General features: G+C 46.9%; 1 protein-coding gene across 1 annotated transcript in view; it reads left to right on the top strand.

The window, feature by feature from the left end:
- CACNA1I (calcium channel, voltage-dependent, T type, alpha 1I subunit) overlaps positions 1-18387 on the top strand; it is a 156363-nt gene that overhangs the window by 88308 nt on the left and 49668 nt on the right. The window contains exons 5-7 of the mRNA XM_010562332.1: positions 14356-14515; positions 16519-16834; positions 17535-17627. Coding sequence (XP_010560634.1) covers positions 14356-14515; positions 16519-16834; positions 17535-17627 — 569 coding nt within the window. The remainder of the gene's footprint in view (positions 1-14355; positions 14516-16518; positions 16835-17534; positions 17628-18387) is intronic.

Here is an 18387-nt window from a genome sequence, read left to right as displayed (position 1 = left end):
TATCAGGGTAGGCTTAACCTTGGTGGCGAGTGGGAACATCTTGAACGATATCCCATTGACTCCTGCAGACGTCTGCTGCCTTAATTACTGGCACCAGTGGCCAGGAGCAAAGCTTGACCGATAAAAAGTCAAGGCCTTGTTTTATTCCTATTTATCTCCCGGAGCAGTCAGAGTCGCTGCCCTGGGAAGGAGCGGTGTGAGCGGCATCGGGACTGGCCCACCAGGGACCTGCTCCGTCCTTGTGGAGGCACCAGGGATGCTTTCGATCATCTCGCCTCACCTTTGCAGAGCACAGGCTGTTGAATTTCCCCTGACTGTCCCGGCTGTGATGCTGCCTGTCTGCTCCTTTTATCAGTACAAAACTTTATCTGTATGAAATTGATGCTGTTTTAATTTCCACTCTGTGGTTAAACCTTTATGTATCTTTCTCACTATGTAAATCTGTGGTTATATGCAGAGAACGTTTTGGAAGAAAGACATCCTGCTGTTAATTAAAAAAAAAAAAAAAAAAAAGAAGAAATTGGATTCCCTGGGAGACAAAGCACTGACTTGAGGGTTGAAAACTGGTGAAGAGACTGTAAACAAAGGCTTGTGATAAATGGGAATGAGCTGCACTGGAAGAAGGTGCCTAGTGGGATACAGCAAACATAATTAATGGGACCTTTGGCCACAAGTCTTTTTTAAATGTCTTTTTAAAGTTCTTCATTACTGATCTGAAGCAAGAGGAAAGTCTGTTAGTGAGATGTATTGATGATACCAAGCTGGAGGTGTTGCAGGTGCTAGCAAAGAAAGTGCGAAGTAAGACAGCGGGAGGTAGAAGGACACTGAGGTCTTGGTGGGAGTGTGAGATATTTGAGGAGGGGCAGGGAGTTAATCCCGAAGGCAGATATTTGGCCAAATTCAAAAGGCTGTGATGGGACAATGTGGCCCAGCCACATGTGGCCATTTCCAATGCTTCTACGCAGGCACCCAAGTGGGGACTGGTTTTCACAGAGGAGCCTGGCCATGTGGACTGAATAATGGCAGTTTATTATCAGGGGAACGGACAAAGTGATTAGGAACCTGGGTGATTACTGCATGAGTGGATGAGTGCTGAAGTGGTCTGTCTGGGTAGATTATTTAGCATCCAAACACCAGTAACACTCTAATAATTAATCAGCCAGCGTTTGAAATGTCCACATACTGAAGTAAGAAATTTCTGGAGAAATTTGAAAGAAATTTCACACTACATGAAGCAAAAAAAGAAGTGATGCCAGAAAATTAGGAGGGAGGCAATTCAGAAGGACTTTAAGGAAACAGTAACAACACGGTAGAGGAAAAAATATCACCTGTTAAATAAGTTAAAGTTACTTTATATTCTTGGCAGGTGGGCAAGGCTGAAGTTTAAATGCCCCAATTGGATATGTCTAAATTTTCCTTACCTGTGTTCAGTCTTAACATGTTATTGAAAGCCCTTCCTTACAGTGAGACTTGCGAGGCTTTGAAACAATATCCCACAAGGAGCTGACAAATGCTATTTGTGTGTGCTGTGCTTATTATGTGTACTGTAAAGGACGCATAGACTCTCCTGCCTTAATCAGACAGAAAAGAGAAGGACATCCAGTGTAACCAAAAGGTGGTGAACGTCCATTAAGGAAGAAGTTCGCCACCCAGTTCGTAATTAGGCTGTAAAACTCACTGCCATGGAATGTCCTTCCAGCCCCAAATCAAGACGCACTGTGTAAGTAAAGTAAATAAAATGAGATTGTCCAAGGGATGAGAGCTCACGTGGAGACATTTCTAGACTTCAAACCTCCTTGCTTCAGGGTTAGAGCTGATCTTTAGCTACTGGTTATCAGCAATCGACTGCATTTCTTGCAATACTCAGCAGGATCTGCTACTGACCATTTTGGATTTCACTTCTGGATGAAGAATTCTGTGGCTCTGCCCCGCCTGATCATTCCTCCATTCACATGTCATCTTTGAAATGTACTAGAGAAAACATGAGGCACCCTAGTTTTGTAAGACGTATCACAACTTCATTAGTATTCCTGCTTATCTCTTGCATTCCTGACTGCAGCATCAGGAACGCTGCCTTTTGGGGTTTTGCTTGAAAATGCATGAAGCAAAAAATCAGAGATTGTTCTGGTCCTATTACCATGTGATTCAATTCCATGGTGGTGAGCTGGTGTGGTAAGCCCTGAGAGTCACTGAATAAGTGTAAAGAGGAAAAAAAAATACTCTCCAGGTCTCTGTCAGAGGTAGCTGCTTTCTGCTCTGGGCACGTCTGTGTCCCGGGCTTGGGGTGAAATTCCACATCCATTTGTTGTTGTTATCCCTGATAACAACCCTGCGATTCTGTGGGTTGCTAGGTGAAACGTTGCGGTTTCTGCTAGCTCTTTCATCCCTTCTTTTCATGGCAAGGCACAAGGTGGGGGGGTGGGGGGCTGGTTTTGTTTTATTCTGCCTGCTTTTGAGCAGGGAGACTGTAGTCATTTCTGATCATCTGAATTTCCTTTGCTTCTGTTATTAGGTTTTTTGACATTGAGGCAGAAAATGTTTCTTCAGTTTCTTCAGTCTTGTCGCATTGGTCTTATGTAAAGAAGAGCCCTTGCATTGTGTTTGATGTCTTCCAGTTTCCACTTACAATTTAGTAACTGATTCATCATTTGGAAGCAGATTACTTCAGCTGAGCACCCTGTACGGAAGTGAAGGAGTCTGTTACAGAGTGTTGCATAGCAACTTTATTGAATAGAAAGTGTATACATGTGCTAATACTTGGTGTGTAAGTGCAGTAATACTTATGTGGAGGTTTAGGCATTAGAAATACAATGTTATATTCTTATTACTAGCTGTGCAGGAAATAGAATTTCAGATTTGTGGGAAGTTCTGCTCTTTCTCAATGTGTTTTTTCTCAGTCAGAACAAGAATAAGCATTTCCCATCCATTTTAATATGGCTTTATTTTGCCTAATTTTGGGTGGCTTGTTTGGCTTTTTGATTTTTTTCCTATACTTTGTAATGATAAGTTTAAAAATAAAAAACCCTCAACCGTGCCATTCTAGTATAAAAATGTTTTCTTCTCTTGTTGTTTTCTTTTTGCTAAATGATGTTTCAATAACTATTACAACACTGAAGTGTTTCCATTTCAATGAAATAGCATTTTTTGCTGGTAAAAGTGCTGTGTAGGAAAATCTTGGTCTAGCACTATTTTTCTTTATTACTTATTGTTAATATACTAGCTCCATGGGTCCAAATAGACCGGAGTTTTCTACTTTTCTTCTGCAGATCTCAGATATAAACCAAGATTTGTTAGTTTAATCTTTCTCATGTTTCCGATCAGGTGAGTGACACCCAGTGGGTGTCACCAGCAGACTCAAGGATACAACTGACATCTCCTGACTCTTAGCCTGGCGTTCAGCTCACTAGACCAAAGCACCAATGTAAAAATAGTCTGAAGCAGCTGAACCCTGGAATGGGAAAAGCAGATGTTTTGTATTTATATGACTGCCTTAAATCTGTATTCCTCACCTAGCTACCTGTGTTTGGTGGTGTAACAGTGCCTAAGACAGAGTGGTCTGGCTATGAACCCCACACTTGGCACAGGGGAAAAGTGATGACATTTACTTCTCTAAATGTGTTTTCGAAGAACTAATTTCACTGATGAGCATGTGTGAAATTAGCTTCTGACTGAGACAGATTAGGCTGTAAAACAGTCTCATTTACGGCTAGATCAGACAAAAAGCAAGCGCATTTGACAGGCACAGTCCTGCCCTAGCAGCTGGAAATGCAAAGGGATTATGAGATTCCTCTTCTAAGACCCCCCCTACAGGGTCTTTGCTTCAGATGCCTCAGTCTTTCTGAAAAGGACCGTCACTTGCTTGTTCTCTTCCAACGTTGATTCCCGTTACAAAATGTACTCTTCCATCTCACTCTTTTGGAAGTATATTTTTTCCCTTCACGGCTTCGTTTGTGAAGCAATAACTGAAACTCAGATATTGTTGTATTTTCCAAATATTTAGACTTACCCCATCCGCAGCTCTTCATATAAGCTGCTCTGTAAATATTTATTATCACATCTCAGTGGCACACAAACCATACTTACAACCATGTGCAAATGTGTACACGCACAGGTTTATCCATGCACAGCCACAGTCCTGCGCAGGTTGGTACAGGGACAAGAGTGATGTTCTCTTGCAGCATCCATACACAAAAGTTAAGAGGTCAAAAAGCCCTTTTTGTGCCCTTCTCAGGCTATGTGCGACTCCAATGCATTCAAAGATGAAGCTGCCAGCTTTCTGTAAGCTCTGTCCCAGGCAGGCGGGCAGTGAAAGGATAGAGAAAAGCCTACAGGGGATGGACTCGACCGACGGGGTCGAGTTCAGTCTCTATCCTCTCTTCCAACCCCATCTCCTAGCCAAGTGGAGTGAAGCACTGAAGAGAGCGATGTGATTTATGCCTGGAGCAGGCCATTAAAGGATGCCTTTCCTCGGCGAGGGGGGCAGATCAGAGATGGAAATGTAGCTCAGAGCTGCACTTCCCTGTGTGTGCAGCTCTTACATCAAGTCAGTCGACTCCTAAATCAGACAGATGTGTTCAGGGTACGGGGAAACAGTGCGAGGGGGAGCAGAGGAGCGTGAGGATCAATAGAGAGGAGAAGAGAGCAAAGAAGGAGTGGGGCTCGAAGGAGCAATGCACAGGAGGCAAGTGGCAGGGTTTGCTGGGCACCGCATGCGAGGGCATGATCCACCTCTGTGTGTAGGATAATGCAGAGAAAGTGGGGGGGGCGGGAGGGGGATAGGGGAGGAAATCAAAACCAAAACAAGGGCGAGGACTAGTACAAAGAAAGTCTATTGCCTCTCAGATAAATATGCTGGATGGGTTTGCAAATCAATGCTTCTCTGGGGCTTTTTAACAAACTGAGTGGGCTGTAACAGACCTGTATCTCGTATTGCTGGAGAAAGTCTTCAGTCACTGAAGACAGGCTCTAATTTTATTGACTTGTCTGATCTCAGTGCTGTTTTTCACGTGCATTCCACAGTGTGTAATGTATTGCCACGTATTTAAATGGGCTTAAATCAAAGTAAATTTGGGAGAGAAAAACTAAAACAAAAAGAAAATTGTATCCCTGTGTTAGTGTAGCATCATGGCAGGGAGCTGGGGAACACTGAAATACAGGAAATGTAGACCTGGTAATGCCTTGTTTTGTACCACACATTGCTTAGTCCCTTTTTTGCAGTCACAGGTTATGGGAGAAAGTCATCTTTCCCTCTCTGAACCAGTCGGCTCGATTCTTCACCCTTATTATAAATACATATTCAAAAGTCATAAATTGTGTGCTTTTGTAGGTTGTCAGATGGTTTAAAACCATGAGATTTGAAAAAAGAAAAGGACAAAAAATCACAGAGTATTTTTATTTTTCTCGTGGCTTTCAGACCTTTAGACCTGTGACTCAGATCTTGTAGTCCTATTTTTCCCCCATAGTAGTGAGGAATAGAAACTACTCTTTTTTTTTTTTTTTTTTTTTACTGTGATCTGAGATTGTCAAGTCATAGCAAGATTTCACGCCTGAAGGTTTATGCCACGCATCCCAAGACTCCCGATAAAAATCACAACAGTTAGCAACAGCACTTCGGAGTTTGTGTTATTGGAAGTAAAGCAAGCCTGGGAAAAAAAAACCAAACCAAAAACGAGTCATAAAGAGACCTTTGTTGGAATCTTTATTTCTCCCTTCTCCTCTAGGGGAACCTGCATAGCCAGAATTTAAAAAATGCTCAGTGCCTCACAGCTCCCGTTGTGACAATTTTGCTGCCTGTTCAAACAAGCTCAGCCTCCAGTGTACACAGCGCCCTCGAAAGCCCAGCCACGTATTTTGCTGCCTAAAAGGGAGCTGAGCTGTTTTGCAAAATCTGTCCCATGGGACCTATCAAGCAATGGATACCATGGAAATGTGAGCAATAATGACAGTGTATTATGGGGTGAAAGATAATGTCATATTACACTAATGCAAATTATACTTCGTGTGTGTGGGCAGGGCAATTTACAACCATAACCTTAAATTTCTCAATCTTTGTGTATTTCGGGCCTGATTCTCCTCTTCGCACACATTTCACCTAACATCACGTCACTGCCTGCAGTAGAAAGAAACATGATTCATGCTAGTGACAGCAAGAGGAAATCAGCTCCCTTAAATCTTAACCAGAAGTTGCATTAACACTGTTTTACATAATATTTTGCATTATTCTGTCCTACTTACACAGCACTAGAGATGTGTAAAGAACTTAAGGGTATTTATAGAGTAGAGGCAAGTAGCTCGCAGCCACAGCAATGGAGTTACCTTTTGTCCCCGGTGTTGGGTGACCCCTGCAATTCTGAAAGAAAAGCTGGCACTGTGTGTTTTTAATAGAGTTTTCACTGAAAGTGAATGCAATCATCATTGCAGTGATAAATGGGGAAAAAATGAGATGTTCAGTGAATGAACAACAGTAGCAGGTGGTAGTAGGTGTTGCTTATTAGATGTTCAGTGTTAGAAAAAAGAACAGAACAACAGCAATCCCTCAGAGACACCTTTCTAAGAAATAATCTAACACCTGGCATCACTCTGCAAGACAACATTACTTAACAGCCCACAGCTTGCAAGGGGTTAATGGGGTGAGAGAGTGAAGAAGGGGGCTCCTGACCGAGACCTTTGCCTGCGTCCTTTTCTGCTCACGTCACAGATTATGTGGCTACCAACCGTGCTACAGTGGCACAGGCTGAATGGGAGCGCTTGTGGTGGATGAGCTTTCTGTCGCTGTCCGTGGACCTCAGCTGGGCTCACAGCATCCCTAATAGGGTGCAGGCTGCTGCAGAGCTCAGATCTCTCCTCCTTTCTGGATCACAGCAAAGCTCGGGCTGAGGCGTCTCTTTTTCCAGAGATGTCAGCGTTTAGGTATCAAGGTAAATGCTCTGATTTTGCCCTCGTTCTTGAGGCTGTTGTAACCCTGGGGTCAGGTTTGCAATTAGGAAGCCTCACCTCTGGGCTCGCTTCTTCAAAGCACCGGGCAGCTCCAGCTGGTATGGCTCTGGTTTATTGTCCTTCTGTAGAGCTGGTGAGGCTCCAGCTTAGCAGGAAGGAACTGTTTTATGCACTGGGTCTTGTGCATCTTGGACAAAGCTATGAAATATGAGAGTTTGGGACTGCTGTTTAGACCACCCGTCTTCTGTGAAAGACTTAGAAGATGCAACTATAGTCTGACCCTTCAAGCCACAGTTCCTTTTTGGTGTTATTTATGATCTGGTGAGAAGATCATTTTCCATGACCTTGGTGTATATTTCTTATAGCATTCTCTAAAGGTTGGTTTTTTCTGTTTGTTTGTTTGGGGTTTTTTTGCTTTTGACACCTTGATATTCTCTTTAAAAAAAAATCTTTTATGAAGAGGTCTTCATTACCCTGTGTTGGAAGCTGGGCCTGTTTCTCTGTAAGATTTACTGCAGGTCTCTAGCAAAGAAACGTGGCAATAACTATTTGTGGTGTGAGCCAGGCCTAGGCTCCATGGGACTTGTTGCTATATACTACGCTAAAGGGAATTATAATTTTCGAGGTTGCTGATGCTTCTGTATGCTAACTCTCACTAGGAGGGCCCTACTGTCTTGATGTGCATGTGATGTTTGATGGGCAAGTGGGAAGGAAAGCTCTGAGGGATTCAGAATATTGAGATCAGCCCTGGACTTGGCACCTGAGTCCCCTTCGGTGTGCTGAGCATCATGGCTATGCAGTGCCTACGTGTTTGTCTTCTCATCTTCCCCCAAGGAAAACAGCATGTCTGGGGTTTCATTTGTACTCTTTTTTTGGCAGTTGTTTTAGCTGAGTGTGTGTTGGGAGGTGTTGTAAGTGGCGTATTTTTTTTTCCTCCTTTTCCTTTTCTTTTTGATGCTTGCACTGCCCTGACCTGATCCATCTAAGGTAAGCGCCTTGTTCTCAGAGTGAAAAGCAGTGAGGTCTGTGCTAGTCCCTGGCTCCCAAGGGAATTGTTTCTGCAGCCTCAGAACAAGCTTGAGAGTGCTTTTTTCTCTTATATCAGTACGCTTTAAACCTACTCTGGAGGAGATCTGTTGTCCCAGCAGGGTGAAGCTCTGACCAACAGGTTTTTTGCTGGAGCTTCAGCCTCTCTTTTGGCTACCTCAGGCTTAAGCTGAGGAGTACTTTGGAGGTAAGGACCGAGGACACTTAATGCCTGAACTTGACTCAGTATCCTAAGGGAAGTCGCTGCACCAAGGTGAGGCTTGATGTGCCCATGCCACTGAGAAAATGAATGACAGCTTTTTGTACTGGCTGAAGCTTTATAAGTGCTGGAAATGTCATGCTTTGGTATTTTCTGTGGTCAAGCTGAGAAGTGTCAAGAATTTGGATAATTCGAGGTTAGGTCATCAACGGGCTGAGCAGAATGAGGTGTCTGAACTAGTCAGAGATGCTAGAAAGCTTTGCTTGTCCGCAAGGCAAGTGTGGGGCGTTGGTGAGGAACTTGGTGGCATTACTAAACTATGGGATATGTTGACAACCTGCAAGCGCCAAACCCCCAACCCTAAATGTATCCTACAAATGCACTGGGAACCTGGCAGAGAGGTCAATGGAAAGCCTTTGCTTGCTTCTGAACAAGGCCAGTGTTTCACATTTGCATCTGGGGCAGCTTTTCCTTAGCAGCGGAGCTGGCTTAAGATCTCTCACTACTTGTACTGTCAACTGGACCTGTTTTTCCATAGGGTTCATTTCATTTGGGTCAGGCCAGCCATCTGGACACGCTCTCTCTTGCATTGGTGCAGAGCTGGGGCTGACAGTCTGCCACATGAGTCCGGCTGGCTTTGCAGCTTGAGGAGAAGACTTCTGGAGCTGCACACCAGCTCTTCCAGCCGAGCCCCTCTCGCTTACACATGTTTGCAGGTGAGGCCTCAGTTAGGAGGAATGCAGCAAAGGGAGAAAGATCTGAGCGGTGAGAGAAGCTGTGGGTTATAACGACAAACTTGGCAGTGCATCTACTGTTGCACGCACAGTTGATAGGGTTCTCTTTGCCGTAGTTTGGCCCCATATTTTAGCTGATGTAAATGAATGCAATGTGTGAAATGGCAGCTAAGTCTCGGATCAGCAAGAGATTAGTGAGGAGGGCCACAAGTTGGAGCACCAGCTTGTACTGTGCACGCAAACTGAGGTTATTTTAACTACAGGGGTTGGCCGCAAAAAAAAGGTGCATCTCTCTCTGTGTTCTTTCTGCACAAATGCAATCTATCTGCTGGAATGGTTCCTCAGTTCTGAAAATTCCTGTAAAGGAGCATGGACAGGAAAATCCTGCCAACCCCATGCTAGCCGGGTGGACTGCCATGTGTCCTGGGGCAGGGGAGGAAGGAAAGAAGGCACGCTTGGACAAGCGGCCTGGCTGAGGGACAGAATGATGCTTCAGTCTCTGCACTCTGCAAAATGTCCTGCCAGCTACAGTCACAAGGGCTGATGGGGAAGAGATTTGCTTTTGCTCCAGTTAAAATGACAACTGGTGGCTTGGCCCATGATGCAGGGAAGGTGGGTGCTGAGAATTATGTTCTCTTCAATCTGGTTTACTCTAAGTAAGGGAACGATTGCCTCAGACTGCTGTCTCCTTTTGACTCCGGACGCGTTAGCTTTGTCCTTCGCTGTAGAGCTGGGGAGGACTTGAAAGCCTTAGAGGTGGGTGAGAGATAAGAAACCAGAGAGAACAGGGTTTCTCACCCTCTCCTGAGCCAGTGCCCCATTCAGAGCACGGGGTGATTAGTGCTAGGGAGTGGATCAGCTCAGCTGTTGGTCCTCAGTCTTGGAAAGAGGCAGGTGAAGGGACAGAGTGAAGCCGGGCAGGAGCAGGGGGATGTGGTGGTAAGAAGCTGCTGGGCACACCTGCACCGTGCTCACCTCCTCCCCAGCCCTGCCCCGGCTCCTCACCACTGCTACTATGCTTTCCCTGGGGCTGGTACATGCTGGGCGAGTCTGCTGAGCTGCGACGGGCAGGCTAATCAGGGTTGATGGCAAGTGTCTGGAGGGAGCTACGGTCACTGTAGAGTCTGCAGAGTTTGTCAGGAAGGGCCTCTGGATGCCGCTGGGGCGAGGCAGAGGATTTGCTTTGCCCGAACCCAGGAGGGAGTTCAGTGACTTGGCTCCATCTTTTGGCTTTGCTCAGCCCTGTGCTTCCCTCTGACAGCTCGCTCCCCAGCACTCCTCTCGCCCTTCCACCGCTTCTCATGCCTGCGATGTACTTTCACCCTGACATCCACGCTGTGTTGGAGCAGTGAACACATCTCTGTTGTGCTCCTGCCTTTGCTCCTGCAGGATATCCTACCAGGAGTAGCCCTGCCAGGGAGGTCCCATCGAGCACCCTTGCCCAAGGGCATGGGTGAGCAGCAGGGAAGCCTTATCTGAGCATCTTTTGGTGAGGATCCTTCCTTGGATGCTCACAGCCGATGCCGTTTCGTTTCTTCCTTTCCCCTGGTCTCCTCGTGAGGGTGAGTGGGGAAGAGAAAAGGCCTTTCAGAGCCCACACCTGGCACTCATGAATATTTCATGTTTCTGGCTTTTCTTCCCCTTGAAGAGCAAAACCTTTTCATATTTGATGCCCTGGGAGCCTGTTTGGTTGCTGAATGTTGCTTCATCAGTGCTCTCCCTCCCTGCTTTTCCTCCAGACTGCCCAGCCCCTCTTCCTTTCTCTTCTCAGGGAACATCTCCTTTTTTCAAAGGCTGCTTCAGAAAAGGTCATTGTCCCTTTCATATTCCCTCCTTGCTGTGAGCCAGCGTGGCTTCTGCTCTGCCGATGGTAAAGGACAAACGGGGAAAGGCAGCAGTGGGGAGGGAGGCCAGGAGACACGCGCACGTACGCTGCGGAGCGATGCAGAGGCAGAGAGGAGATGTAGGCACAGCAAGAGAAAAGTAAAGGGGCAGAGGAGGTGGCAGAAGGTAGGGAGGAGGCAGCAGCAGGATTTTGCTGAAGAACTGGCTTTCCAGCACCTTCCAGAAGTTGTCATGCAAGATGCACTGGTGTTGCTGCGGGTGGGGGCTTGTCCGGTGAAGGCCCCTTGGAAAAGAGGGGGGTTCCAGTTCTCCAGGGCAGGGTGCTCCCAAAGCTGCACTGACAAATATGCCTTCTGCCCATTTCCATTGCCCTGCAGCTGCTGTAGAGACCTTGTGATCTGAGCCACCAGGTTCTGCAGTAAATCATCACCCTCCATCCTTAGGCTTTTCAGCCTTTCTCCCTCTTTCCCCCACACCTCGTGAATGCTTGAGGAACCAGGGACTGTTTGCAACCTGCTCCTGGTCAGGCTGCGCAGACCCCGAAACAAACTGCTCTGTGGGTCCTGCCTGAGTGGGGCTCATCCCCTCGTGCCCCCGAAAGCGTTCCGACACCTGGCAGCGAGGGTCCTTCCCTGGAGACCCGCAGCAGATGCTCTAGCGTGGCTGCTGGACCAGCTCGTCCTTTCCAGGGGACGGCAAAACCCCATGTGTGGACAGACCCACACAGGGCTGCTAGCTCAGGGGGATGGGGATGCTGTGAGGGCTTCTCCCCAAAGTGCCCACAGGGGCTGGCAGAGGTGAGGGAGGGGCACTGCCAAAATGCCATAGCAGAGGACAGGGCTCAGGGAGTCCGGCACGAGTATTGCAGGCAAACAATGGGGAGGACAAAGGTACTGAGCTTGGATTTACACTGTGCCTTTCATCCATGTGGAAGTAGTAGTTGAAGTACCTCCAGTAGCTGGGTGAATTCAGAAGTGGAGGTCCATCTGATGGAAAACTGATGCCTCTGGTCAAAAATGGGTTCCCAGAGCGATTGCTTTGCGGTTTAGGGCATGAAGCAAAAGAGGCTTTGCACGAAGTGATGGATTTGTTTTAGAGGTGGTTGGCCCGTAGGAGAATTGCAGTTGATGTTTGGATGGCTGAAGCTTCAGTGTTCTTGCTTTTGGAAGAGCCAATCTCGTATCTGCATTCAGCATCAATGGGCAGAGGATGACTCTGTTCAACTGGGAGATTTTTAAAAAATAAAAATTGGGTTTCATTTGGAGTTCAGATGGAACCCACCAATGCTGAAATTCTTTGAGATGTGGAGAAGATGCCAAGCGCTGGGGCCATCTGCCTGGTGGCCACCTGCCTGGTATGGGGCCACTTGCCAGTTCTTGGGTTATGGGCCCAGGTACCCCAGAGGGCCTAGCATGAGGGCAAGCGCTATGATCCTGGAGCTGTGGGTAGCACAATCCTGTACCGCTAGTAGCCCCTCTGAGAGTCAGGATGGAGAACGTATGGGCAGGCAGGATGTTTCCAAGGAAAAGGCAGGCAAGTTTTGCAAGTCACTTGTCTTCTCTTGGCACGCGGACAAAATCAATTTTTGCCAACAAGTGTGCTGTCTGTAAAATTCTGGTGGGGATGTCTGTTCTATCTGTTCTGCGTTTCAGTGTAAGAGCAGTCTCATTCTTCCCGTTACCCCTGCTCCGAGATGGAGCTAGCATCAATTGATCTGAAAAACATCACCCCTCTTGCAGCACTGCTGGCACAGCTTCCCGCGTCACTTGGCTCTCCCTGATGCACTGACCAGGACGGTTTATGGGAACTACCGAGCTCGTGCTGTGAAGCGACGTTAATGCTGCACTGCAGTGAGGGTGTGTGGCCTTAAAGCCGAAGCGTTGCGCAGAGTGTTGCTCCAGAGCCTGGCAGGTCACAGCGGCAGCAGCGTGGCCGTGCTGTTGGGCTTTGTGCGGTGACAGATCAGAAAGCGATCGGTGACTCATGGCATGTCTGCGATCCCCAGTGAGCAGCTGGAGCTGTGCCCCTGCACTGCTGAGTTACTGATGTACTGTCTAGAAACTGCCTTAACCGGTGACTAGTGATACAGCTGGGCAGTCAGGCAAGCAGGGCTTCGCTGCTGCTCCACAGCCTGGCCTCAGAGCTAATGCCATCGTTCCTTGTCCTTCATGATCCCATGTAACCATCACTGAGCATCTTCTCCTTCCTTACACACCACCTATGCACAAATACCACTCTCGTCTCTCCCACCCTCATCTGTCCCCAGAACATTCCCTCCTGAGCTAAACGAGTCCGATGTCCCACACCAGGAACCCTTCTCCCTCTCCTCACGCCTGCGTGGCCCCCGCAGGCATCGCTTCCCTCCCCTCTCCGCGGCGTGAGCAGCCCGGGGAATAGAGATAGAGCATAATGCACAGCATCATGTGGCTAATTACATGACGCTGGGCACACAAGGGGGATTAACTTGTGCCTCAAAGGGCTGTCAGAGAATCCTAATCTTATCTTTCCCTCCTCTTTCCCCTTCCACTGCCATCTGAAGTAATGAACTGGTTATAAATACCTAATTAGCTAATTATTTGCTGGCCTACATGGAACATCTTCAGTGAAGGAGCTCCCTGGGGGAGGGACCTCCGTGGAGGCAAGGAGAGAAGACCACATGAGGTGTGTGGGGGGTTAAAGGCGGTACGGTGGTGCTCAGAAGGATTTTTAGACTTTTGCCATCCCTGGAGAGCAGAGGAAAAGTCATTAGCTCCATGGAGAAACGAGCCTATCTTTATCCCTACTTGTGGCTGTGTGAGCTGAAGAGCTGAGGGAGAAATAAAACCACAGAAATAATTCATTAGGTAATTAAAAATAAAAAGTAAAAGGTTTTTGGAAACTTTTTGGCACTGGCCAGAGGTGCTGTGCCAACAGCATTTTGGGCTGTGCCTGCTGCTTGTGTGCTCCAGCCCTTTTGGGGAAGGAGGTCTAGCCAAGAGAGGAGTGTGGGCTCCGTGATTGTCCCCCGATGATACTGTCACTAAGAAAACCAATTTATGCCAGTTTATGGGTGTTGGAGAGGTCCATCCTACTAGGCAGGCTGGCCTTGGTGCGTCAGTGCAATGCTCACAGGTTGCAGCATGCCGTTGTTGAACTGGGATGACTTTCGGTCCGAGCTGTCTAAGGATGGAGCTGTTGAACTGCTGTGCACCTTTGGGACAGAGTTGTCACTCCATTGCCCATCTGCAGGGAAGGGGGAGGGAGGGATATCAGTCAGATAGCTGATGGTACCAGAAGTCTCATTCCCTTTTCTTTTCGCTGCTGCAGACAGAGGCCTAGGGTTAAGAGATCATGGCATCACAGCAGCTCTGCTGGCTGCCTGTCAGTAGAGGTTAGGACAGGAAAGGGCAACAATCATAAATCTAGCCTGGTTTGGGTAATAAATAATTTCTGACACTCTGCTTTTATCTTCATGTGGCTTTCCCCCTCCCCGTCCCCCCCATGTGTGTGTCTCCTAAATTCTCCTTTCCTTTCCTTCTCCTTCCCTTCCTTTTCTCCCTTTCTCTTTCTCTCCATCCCACACTTGCTCCTTCTGGTTCTCTTCTTCCCCTGCAGGCATGCGCATCCTTGTGAACTTGCTCCTGGACACCTTGCCCATGCTGGGGAACGTGCTTCTTCTCTGCTTCTTTGTCTTCTTCATCTTCGGCATCATCGGGGTGCAGCTGTGGGCTGGGCTGCTCCGCAACCGCTGTTTCATGGAGGAGAACTTCACAATGTGAGTGCCTGGGAGACGAGACATTTCTTTTTCCCCTTCCCTGCTCTCTTGTTCTCTGCTGCCAGGCTCTCTATGTATCGCTTACTCCAAACGGCTGTAGGGTGATAGCGTGCAGAGCGTTGGCCACGTCTTGCGGTGAAAAGGGAGGGAAGGCAAAGGCAGCTGGTTCTAGTCTGTCTTCACATCTTTGGCACTTCCAAGATGGAGCTGAGGTCACTGTTTGGACAGCAGTGCATTACCTCCGGAGGCTTTGGAGGTACACTGAGAAATTATTGGAAAACTTCAGGAGCAGAACTGCACGTGGGAGGTGCCATGGGGAGGGGATGGAGGGCTGTTGGGAGAGGTGTCCTACAGCTGGGTTTGTAGAATTGAGAGCATCTGAAAACAAAGAACGGCTGCTTGAATGGGACAAAAAATTCGTGGGGAAATGTGGGCACAGTTCTGGCAAAGAGAGCCTGGAGCCGCAGAGGGGTCGGTCACAGGTATCTGAGGTTTATCCTGGGGGTGTCAGGGAGGAGCTGGCAGAGCCTGGCTCTGCTCCTCCCTAGAGGCAGTGGGATGGGAAAGCTCCTGCCTGCTGCCAGTTCTCCGGTCACCCTCCCGGGGAGCAGAGCACCAGTTCTAGGGCACAGCTCCTCCTGTTGACTTTCTGGCTTTAGCAGAGCTCAGGCTTTAAAATGTTTTCTTAAAACCGTATACTAATCTTAGGCGTCCTGTCAGTTTAGACTGCTTAGAAAAACCTAAAGCTGTAGATCAGTTTAGACTGAATAAACAATTCTGAAGCTTTAGATCATCTCAAATGGGAAAAAAAAAAAAAGTGTGAAAATACAATCTGCAGAACAGCAGTGGGGTCGGAGAGTAGGAACTGTTTAAAGCAGCCATTTACTGTGTTTATATATTCCTTGGGGAAAACCAAATGTTTAGGATGATTGTCCTTTATGTAAATAGGGGTAGTACTACTTTAATGAGTGTAATTACATCCATGCAGAGTTGATGCAAGTGAGAAGTGGATTGGGGCCACAGCCTGCAAAGCGGCAGATACTAGAAAATCTTTGCCTGACCATTACTAGAGAAATGAATTCTGCAGGCACTCAGTTCACCAATGATGTGGATGTGTTACGACAGATCTTTGTGGTTTAGTCCAGCTTAGTTTGGAATCAGAGACTTTCTCTCTGTTCTTTTTCATCAACACCTGTCCTCTTCCAATGACACTTAGTGAAAAAGTCTGCATTCATGCGATGTGAAAGTTGTGTATTGTAGCACAGCAAGGAATGCACCAGATAAAGTTTAATGGAAAATTTTAAATCTCCACCTTTCACTTCTCTGATCATTAGCTCATCTCCAGCTAAGCAAGCACAGATGATTTTAATTATTCATGCATTTGCAAGGTACTTGCATTATTTGAGAAAAAGCACGTGAACTTGGCATGAAACATTGCACCCATAATGCTAACTGTCAAGGAGGAGTCAAAGTTAAGGTTAAGTCAATTTTAACTTTGCATTTCCTGATTTTAAGGCTTTGCTGTGCAACCTTAATTATGCATGAACTGGATTTTTTTTTTAGAAGTACAGAAGGTTCGCTGCCAAATGTTATAAAACATGTCCATCAACGGTTACATACATGAGCACATCACAGTAAAGCCTGATGAACTTCCTTAATATCACTGCATCTGATTTAGCTTTGATGCTAATGGGGAGAGTGAACAGAATGCAAATCTCTGTATTCTAGCTTTTCTTCATCTCCATGCAAGCAGATTGTGTCATTTGGCTTGGGGTGATTTTGGGGCAGGCAAAGCTCTGAAAACTGGGGACTCACCCTGGAACTTCCCTGTTTCCCAGGAGCCCTGTCTTCCCTTCCCTTCTCCTGAGGCAATAAATCTGGAAATCCCTTACCCAGTGCAGTCATTCTGTTAGGCTGGGAGCTCCCAGCTCCACCAGTGTTGCTAATGGGAAACTGTCTGTTACAGGAACTGTATGACTGTGGGGTTTTTTTTATCCTTGCAGACAAGGTGACATTGTCCTGCCCCCTTATTACCAGCCTGAGGAAGATGATGAGATGCCCTTTATCTGCTCGCTGTCAGGAGACAATGGAATTATGGGCTGTCATGAGATACCCCCACTGAAGGAGCGGGGGCATGAATGTTGTTTGGACAAGGACGATTATTATTACTACAACTCAGTCCGGCAAGAGTTCAACATCAGTGGCATGTGTGTCAACTGGAACCAGTACTACAACGTGTGCCGTACAGGCAATGCTAACCCGCACAAGGGTGCCATCAACTTTGACAACATCGGGTATGCCTGGATTGTGATATTTCAGGTAAGACTGAGTTAGCTTGAGCCTTGTTAGGAGGCTATTTTTTCCTTTTTTCCAACTCAGTCTTTCTGTGCTCCCATGATGGTTTCTGCACGGTATGATACAGCTGCAGAGAGAAAAGGGCCTTGTAACTACTATAGCAGGAGAGACAGAGTGCACACCACGAACGGTGTTCCTGAAGATGGGGAGGGACATAAAGCTGTTCTAGGCCCTTGCTGAAACCAGCTGTACCCTTCAGGCTAACTTGTACCAGTTTTCCCTTCAATCCAAATCACTATAGCAAAGGAGTCCATTTTTGTGGTTTTTTTTGTTTTTTTTTTTAAATTCCCAGCACGCGTTGCAGATGGGAGCTAAAATCCGTGCCTTTTTTCTTTTCCGCCGGCTGTACGTGGTGTCCAGTCCAAGGGGCACAGAAACCTGCTGCGGGTTTTCCCCTGCTGCGATCCAGGGAAATGAACTATTTTAATGAAATATTCCTGCTGTGGGCTAGCATGATCTCACAGGCCTTGACAGTATGCCAGTGTCACCAAGCAGCACCACGCTGATTTCCTGGAATGGAAATTTGGTCTCCTTGAAATGTATTGTTGTTTCTCGCCTTCCTTGGGTTGTACGAGCCCTGCCAGTATCTGCCCATATACACTGAGGAGTGAACTCTGGAAGCCCACTTCCCTCCTATTTCTCTTGGTTTCATTTGTCTCTGCAGGTGATCACACTGGAAGGGTGGGTGGAGATCATGTACTACGTGATGGATGCCCATTCCTTCTATAATTTTATCTACTTTATCTTGCTGATAATCGTAAGTATAAGACTTGATGACTGTCAGCATTGCAAGCTGAGACCCTACAAAAAACAGGTGTTAGGTCAACACAGATACCAGGGAAGCAAACTACTTTACCTGGATTTCTTCTAGGAATCTCAGGAACCCAGCTAGTTGATTTTCACCAAGAGTTGGTGGCAGGATCACATAGTAGTCAGCCAGGTTATTCTCTTTTGCTCAAAAAATATGCTCGGGATTGATTCCTAGAGATATACATACCCAGTGTAGGATAATGTTCTCATCCACAGATCTCTCAAAGTAAATTCCCCAAACCAGTGTGCCCAAAAGCACAGAAAACCGTTTCTGTATCTTCCCTCTTACTTGGTCTCTCTATACATTTTAAGCTCTTGAGTCATTCTTGAGCCATGTTTTACAGCTTTTGGCAGCACCTGGATCTCTTAGGCTCAAGGTCTCAGATTCAGATTTTGTCAGATTCAGGGTCTGTCATGCTGCATTACTTCCTCACCCTGAACAAAAAGGAGCCGCTGCTCCAAAAGTGTCAGCGGTCCAACATAAACTGGCTGTGTGATATCACTTAGGGCTGGTGGGGATGGAAGGAGAGAAGTGTGTCCGTGATGAGAACTTAATAAGCAGTTTATAAGCCCCGTGGATTTATACAAGTGAAGTTTGCTTTGCTGTAAGGAGGTTTGTTGTCAGTGCCTGGAAGAGAGGTGAGAAACGTGGTGCCATTGCCTCTTCCATTCCTCAAGCCTCCCATATGTAAATGCATTTTCTTGGA

The sequence above is a fragment of the Haliaeetus leucocephalus genome, unplaced genomic scaffold (assembly GCF_000737465.1).
Source record: "Haliaeetus leucocephalus isolate CR32 unplaced genomic scaffold, Haliaeetus_leucocephalus-4.0 Scaffold0, whole genome shotgun sequence".
In the NCBI taxonomy this organism is placed as follows: Eukaryota; Metazoa; Chordata; class Aves; order Accipitriformes; family Accipitridae; genus Haliaeetus; species Haliaeetus leucocephalus.
Note: the sequence above shows the minus strand (reverse complement) of the source record. Positions and strands in the feature narration are given on the sequence as shown.